Source organism: Temnothorax curvispinosus, unplaced genomic scaffold, assembly GCF_003070985.1.
Source record: "Temnothorax curvispinosus isolate PA1 unplaced genomic scaffold, ASM307098v1 QBEX01004942.1, whole genome shotgun sequence".
In the NCBI taxonomy this organism is placed as follows: Eukaryota; Metazoa; Arthropoda; class Insecta; order Hymenoptera; family Formicidae; genus Temnothorax; species Temnothorax curvispinosus.
The window spans coordinates 1-7,676 of NW_020214722.1; the positions used below are offsets into that span (position 1 = coordinate 1).

The window sequence follows — 7,676 nt, forward strand, 5'->3', positions numbered from 1 at the left end:
GCCCATATTGAAGACCTTTAGATCATTGGACAGTTTGACTGTCCTTGTGTACAGATCATATAGGTTTCTGAGATATTTTTCGGAATCGTTTTTGTCAGCTAACTTGGCCACCGCATATTTTTGAAGGCGCAGATGGTATATGTTTAAAACAAACTTAGCCATCACTTGTTCAGGATTAGAGAACACCTGTTGCATAAGCTTGTGATACTTTGTACACATAGGTATAACGTCTTGAAAGACGTCTTTCCCACCAAAAGAACCCATTTGACTTTGTTCTATGAACGCGTCAATGCACTGTGAGTAGCCCTTGAAATGTGCCAAGGTACTTGCCAATTCTCTCATATGCGGCGCATCTTCCCTGTTGTGCGCTCTTACAAATTCCTCGATTAGATTACGTTCTATCTCATCATACTTGACACCAATTTTTTTCTTGGCATGTTCAAATTTCTCAGAGGGAAGTTCTTGGGCTATGAGATGGAGCTTCTGTATCACATCTGCAGCATCGTTTAACTGTAACAAATAACAATTAACTGTAACAATGAATAAACTTTGATCTCGCTATTATTTTTATATTATTTGCTATGTTATTTAAAGGGGTATTCTGGTTTAAAAGGTAAAAAAGGTATTTTTCAGGAAATTTTTTTGTAGGGAAACAAAACAAGCGAATAACGTAAACTGTTCTTTTAGCTTTATTTTAAGAATATACTTTTATTTTTTAAGTAACAAAAATTTTTTTTGTTATATCCCGGTCACTAGGAGGTATAAATGATGGATAGTGTAAATAATTCTAGTTGTGTTAGATATCTGAAATGCAAAAACCAAAAATGTTCTTATTTGAAAAAAATGTGGCTATTGTTTGAACCAGAATAAACATTATACGTTTATTAGGTTTTTTTTCTTTTAATAAAATACTAACAAATTTTAAAGAAAAATTATATTTTTAATATGGAGACCGCCATTTTGTCTAGAATGGTAATATGGTCTAGTTTTAGTTCAGAAGATAGCTACACTTCTCCCGAATAAGAAAATTTTTGGTCTTTGCGTTTCAGATACCTAGGGCCGGTATCACAGTCTCCGATTAACGTGATCCTCCGATTAAACTCACTCTGCATCTCTTTCTAACCGTCCCCCTAGAAAGAGACGAAGAGTGAGTTTAATCGGAGAATCACGTTAATCGGAGACTGTGATACCGGCCCCTTATAGAACAGCTAAAATTATTTACACTGTCCATTATTTATATGTCCTAATGACCAGGATATAATATAGAAAAAAAAGCATTTTTGTTACTTAAAAAATAAAATATTCTTAAAATAAGGCTAAAAAAACATGCAAAGTTTAGCATCATTTGTTTTCCTACAAAAAATTCTTGAAAAATATGTTTTTTAGTCTTGGTCTACAATAAGTGCTTTAAGCTCTAAGCCGTAAGAAAGGCCAGTCAGAATTGACCAATCACAGTGGAATGTGAGGAAAATACTTGACTGTGATTGGTCAATTTCTTACGGCTTAGAGTTTAAATACCCTTAAAGTAAAGTTGTAGACCAGCATTTACGACCTTTTAAATCAGAATACCCCTTTAATTGAATTATCTGGGTTATCTTTACCGACGACTTATCTGTAAAAATTGGATCCGTCAATGGACCAGGACTTAAAAATTCTGAGAAGTGTCTCATCAATTTTTGAGCCTCAACCGCTCTTGCCCTTGGTGTATTGACACTTTCTAACTGATCCCCCAGATGTAAAACTTTAGTCGCCACGAGATTTATTCTTTCATCTAACTGATGAAACAAATCGATAGAATGTCTATTCCTCTCCTGTAATTCTAATATCTCAAATGTATGTCGAGCTTCCTCTTCTTTCAACGTAGCCTCCAACTTGTCACATTTCTTTTGCTGACGTTCCTGTAGTATCTGTAAGTCTTTAATTGCTTGCAAAAACGTTTCATGGACGATGACCGGATCAAAAAACGTCTTTCCTCCATCTTTCGTGTTGTCATTGACAGTTCTCCAAGCTAATCTTTCGACAAATTCTTCAGGGTCAAATGGATCCTGAAACAGTTGTAATCTATTCATAAATGGTTTGTCACAAATGGCTTAACGCAATATCACACATAGAAATTTATAAATTATACAGTATAAAATTAAATTTATTGAAACAACTTTCTTGTTCTTGTAAATACTACTGATCGAAAGTAGTAGTAGTAGTAACAATCGAAATGACCAGTATACTAAAGTATTGATTACACGATAAAATCGTGTAAATCGCTTGATGAAAAGAGAAAAAGATCGATTGAAACCTGCTCCAATTCCTTCATGTATTGCTGCATCATTTTGAAATTGTTCACGCTTGCAGAACAGCATGAAAGTAAAATTTAGGTTAGGTTAAGTCATAACACTCGATCAGTCCAGAAACTGGAGTCTCGAGAACGAGACGAACATTGCCGTTTGTTCGTTCCGAGTCTACATGCGCATTTTTAATTTGTCGATTCGGTCTCACAATTGCAAGAAACGTGATATGCACGATTTGATATCACCGTGCTCTATGCTCAACGATACGCACGAGAATGATTCTTTACTATTCTTTAGTAGGCGAACTCGGCTGCCAGATGTCAGCGTGACGATATTCCACAATTTTCTAAAGGGCGGTATTCATATATAGGCCGATTTTATATTTAAGATTATCCATTATCTTAAGTACGATCTCGATATGCTATACTTATAATAATTATAAGTATAATTTTATCACCCGGATGGAATCTCGAGCCATAGATCAACTGATGATCTTAAATATGAGTACCGCATTATACGATTGACTCATCATTCGTCAGGTAGGATCAGAAATGAACACGTGGAAGAATGACGTTACACGCTTAGGCGCATACATGCAATCGTGCGTGCACGATACGCACATCTCGAAACAAACGACTCCGACATCGCAGAATTCAAAGAATGCGATTTCCATTTAGATAGCTGTTTATTCATTCGTACTTCATATAATTACAGTTACTATATCTCTATAAATTTTTCGAATGCCACATTATATCGTATACCCGTCACAAATAGCCCTCTCACGATACAAAGCTACGCGATTTGGATTACATGTAACTGTAATATCTCTTAAATTGTATAAAATATCCCCGCTTTTCCGCACGATCAGAGCTAGTCTGTAGGACTTGTTTTGTGGATTCTCGGATCGCATTTGAATCGTGTAAAAAAAAGCATGATGAGGATCAACGATAAAATTCAAGAGAACACAAACGAAGATTCCGCACTCTGCCGTTTGGCTTGGGTGTACGCGAGCAGCACATTTCTTAGATACATTATACATATATATGTATACATACACACGTACATGTATAAAAGTACGCCACATATGCGCTGCAAGTTATATATAGCATTGAAATATTTATTATTATTAAATTACACTATATATATTTATATAACGAGCAGTGAGAAAGAAAGGAAAGGGTGGAGCGTTGCTTATGGAATCTTACTAGGAAAAAAAACTTAACCCTCTGCACATCTAGAAGAAAACAGAGAACGAAACGAAAACCATGAGAAAACATTCTGGATTATTGTATAGAGGAATAGAAACGGCTGTAGAGCCAAACACATATTCTATTGTACATATTACAATTAGGCTAAAAAAGAAAATTATAAGTGTTTATCGTAATAACCACCATACGCAGTATTAATTAAATTTACTTCTCAAGACACGATTGCCCCTCCCTCCCCATTACACGCACACCTACACTCGCTCGACATTATCAATACTAATTCGACAAATTGATCTAAAGTCGAACTTTATACTAGAAAATGGCGTTGATTAACACGTCTTTTCTTCTTTGGAAAGAAAGGTAGTTACAAAAACGAAATTTTGGGGCAGGTGGACAAGAGTTTCGTACAACTCCGAGGAAGAGTTGGTGGTCCATGAGTGTGTTAAATTCTTTTTTCTCTTCTTTTTTTTTTCTTGTTGGGGTAAACTAAACTTCCATGTATGTTCTTATACTTGCAGTAATAAGTTTAATTTTGCAGTACCCAGACCGCAACCACGTTAGATGTTCTGCAAAAGAAATTGTCATTATCTCCCATAAGTTAACAATTCGAGCTTAAATCTACTAGGCTTACTTTTGTTTCGCTTACTTTGGTTAAACGAGACGCAAGATTATATTCTCAGCAGCATCCGGATTTAGAAGATTCGATTGGACGCCCGTGTTCTATCTTCACCTTGTTGGCTGGATCGCTCGCTCCGCTCGATGGTGGGCCCACTCTAAGTTTTATTTCAGCGGCCATTGTCATAAAAGCTTGCTCTACGTTCATCGCATTTTTTGCCGACGTTTCCAAAAATGGTATGCCGAGTTGATCGGCATATTCCTGTTTATAACGAAGTACAGCTATGCAATGAGGATTGTAATAAATTTAAATAAATTATACAATATCGTAAAAAGTGTGTGTGCAACTGTATACCTTGGCTGTTGTATAATCTACCACTTTCTTAGTATGTAGATCACATTTATTGCCGACTAACAGCTTATTGACGTTATCACAGGCATAACGATCGATTTCTTCCAACCACTGTTTTACATTGTTAAAAGTCTCCTGATCCGTGCAGTCGTAAACAACAATAATACCGTGTGCACCTCGATAGTAAGAACTCGTAATTGTTCTGAACCGTTCTTGACCTGCTGTATCCCAAATTTGTAATTTTATCGTTTTCCCATCTAGATCAATAGTTCGAATCTTAAAATCCACGCCAATGGTACTGATATAACTTTCCGTATATGTGTCATCGGCGAAGCGCAACAAGAGACAGGATTTTCCAACGCCAGAATCTCCGATTAGAAGCAGTTTAAACAGATAATCACTGAAACAAAAAAATTTTCTAGCAATTATCTCTCAAATTTGTATTCTTACAAACAAAAAAAAAGATGATTTACTGTCTCTACTTTATAGAGTTTTAAAATCACAGTTAATATATATGCGTTTTTAAATCAGAGAAACCATTTTGTAGATGCTTTTAAAATTACAGAAAAAGCATCTAGATTTAACCATTTAAGCAGGGAGCATAAGAAAATTGATTGGTCTGTTTCCTTATGCACATGTGTATGGACCAATCAATTTTCTTATGCTTACGCATTATGCGTTGTGCAGAAGTGTGTGTCCGGGCCCTTTATTCGTGTTTGCTTGTGGCTATTACAAAAAAAAGCCAAGGTTGCAATATCACAAAACGAAAATGTAACAAAGTGAAAATGTAACAGTACAAAATACTGAAATACGGACTGTGATACGAGAGTGCCATGTTTCGAGTAGTAGGGGAAAGAGAACAAGAGGGAAGGGTAAATCTGTCAGATGACGAAAATCAACGAACACTTCTTTCTTAATCCCTCGTCTAGGGAACAGAGATCTCACGGGTGCGATCTCTAACGAGGCTGTTTTTTTTTTATCACGAATACATCCGTGAATCATCGCTTGACAAGCCGTGTGTAGTAGCAAATTCGTTACACTTATGCTCTGCGCAGAAGGAAGTTTACTTACTACTCGGGATTCATCGTGGACATGCTACGCTGAGAATGTGTTGGCTGATAGATCCGTCTGTGGTCCACGCTTGCAAGTTACACCCAGAAAACAGTTCCTCGGCCTCGACACGCGCTACGGTGAATGCGGATAAACTGGATTCTCACTACGTTCCGTAATATGACGAACAATTGTAACAATGGCGGTCACAGCAACTCCTCCCAGTGAAGACCTCCACCATTGACGTAATACGTAATGCCAGAATGGCAGCGGGTACCGTTTCCATAGACATAGAATGCATAACGTAAGAAGACAGAGGATCGATTCTCGAATTCATTCGCAAGATACGTATGCGCAATGTTGTTCTTACTGAAAAGTTGCAAGTCGATTGGCTATCGCATAGCTTTTAAGGTGATCTTAAAGCCGTGATCCTAACCGGTTTTTTTTCAATTTTTTTCTTAGCACTAATCTTTTAATTTATAATAAATAAAATACGGACTCGCAGCTAAGCAACAAAATTCTTGTCTAAAATTAAAGTACGCATCAAAATCTAGGTCATGGGCCGGTATTCATAATCAGATCTTATTTCAAGACCGTCTTAAGTAATATCTTAAAATGCTAATACGGCTCTGTGATTGGTTAATAACATCTTAAGATCTTAACATCTTAAATATAAGAACAGACTATGAATACTAGAGTTCCTATAATAAGAGTTAAGCCAATGTGGTGACGATTTTTGATTGGTCCCGTCATATGTTTCAGCCAAGTTAGTAAGAGTGAGACAAGCTGTAAGTGGGAGTGAGACAAAGCTATCATGGTCGCCATATGTTTCAGCCAAGAAGTTAGTGGGAGTGAGACAAAGCTATCATTTGGCTGTACATACATACATGGCGGCGGTTTGTCCTAACTCTTATTATAGGAACTCTAATGAATACCGGCCATGGTAATCGAATTTATATGTGGTGGTCGTCACGTATAACAAAAAATACTAATTTTTTTTCGTTTTTGATATAAATTCGACCACCATGACCTAGATTTTGATGCGTACTTTAATTCTAGACAAGAATTTTGCATTTCTATAAAGCCAATTAAAAGATTAGTGCTAAGAAAAAAACTGAAAAAACCGGCTAAGATCACGGCTTTAGGATCACCTTAACCAATCAACTTGCAACGTTTCTGTAAAGTGTAAAGCCTTGTGTACACTATACCGACGTATATTTAGTAAATAAATTAAAAATTATTGAAAATTAACTAACCCAATCGTTTGGAAATCATTTGGAGATATTTGGAAAAAACTTTTCAGAGTTTGGAAAACCATACAATAATCGCAATTAATTAAAATCAATTAAGCGTATAATTAGCAGAAATTTTCTAAAAAATATTTTTTTTAATCCAATCGCTCCAGAATCATTTGGATAAATAAGTGTCGATATAATTTTTATTATTTAAAAAACAACTGTATTCTAATAAAAATTAATTAAAAGTCAATATTTCGTTTTAATGTCTGCACTATAGTGCAATAATTAGAATAAACAGATAAACAGACATTGTAGGTTAGGTTGCTGATTTCTTGCCAGTCTTGCTACTCGTCGTCAGGAGAAGTATGTGCACTTTATTGCACTATAGTGCAGACATTAAAACGAAATATTGACCTTTAATTAATTTTTATTAGAATACAGTTGTTTTCTAAATAATAAAAATTATATCGACACTTTATCCAAATGATTCTGGAGCGATATTGGATTAAAAAAAAATATTTTTTAAAAACTTTCTGCTAATTATACGCTTAATTGATTTTAATTAATTGTGATTATTGTATGGTTTTCCAAACTCTGAAAAGTTTTTTTCAAATATCTCCAAATGATTTCTAAACGATTGGGTTAGTTAATTTTCAATAATTTTTAATTTATTTGCTAAATATACGTCGGTTAGGCCCTGAGTTTAATCGGAGGATCACGTTAAGGGTCGACAGGAGTAACACCACCGACCTCTGTCGGGTTGCTTAGCTGCGAGTCCGTATTTTATTTATTATAAATTTTTTAAGAGCCAAAATGGAAAACCGGCTCTGTACCAGCTTGCGGCTGATATTACTGATTAAAACGAGCACAAGTTTAATGAAATTCGTTAATTAATTTGGCTAAAATTTGGGAAAAGCCGTTCCTAAGC

The 7,676-nt window shown here is 35.5% G+C and overlaps 2 protein-coding genes across 2 annotated transcripts; both read right to left on the bottom strand.

Moving 5' to 3' along the window:
* Positions 1-6: 6 nt before the first annotated feature.
* LOC112454286 (exocyst complex component 5-like) lies at positions 7-2,781 on the bottom strand (the record flags this gene model as incomplete). The annotated part of the gene is made up of 3 exons (XM_025015580.1): positions 2,294-2,781; positions 1,602-2,045; positions 7-510 (listed from the first exon to the last, which is right to left on the bottom strand). Coding segments are annotated over exons 1-3 (981 nt in total), but the record flags the coding sequence as incomplete, so codon positions are not given.
* A 170-nt stretch (positions 2,782-2,951) lies between these two features.
* LOC112454287 (ras-related protein Rab-1A) lies at positions 2,952-5,765 on the bottom strand. Its single transcript, XM_025015581.1, has 4 exons — positions 5,532-5,765; positions 4,464-4,860; positions 4,140-4,370; positions 2,952-4,059 (listed from the first exon to the last, which is right to left on the bottom strand). The coding sequence occupies exons 1-3, from the start codon at positions 5,552-5,554 to the stop codon at positions 4,170-4,172; spliced, it is 621 nt and encodes a 206-aa protein (XP_024871349.1). The 5' UTR covers positions 5,555-5,765; the 3' UTR covers positions 2,952-4,059; positions 4,140-4,169.
* Positions 5,766-7,676: the final 1,911 nt, after the last annotated feature.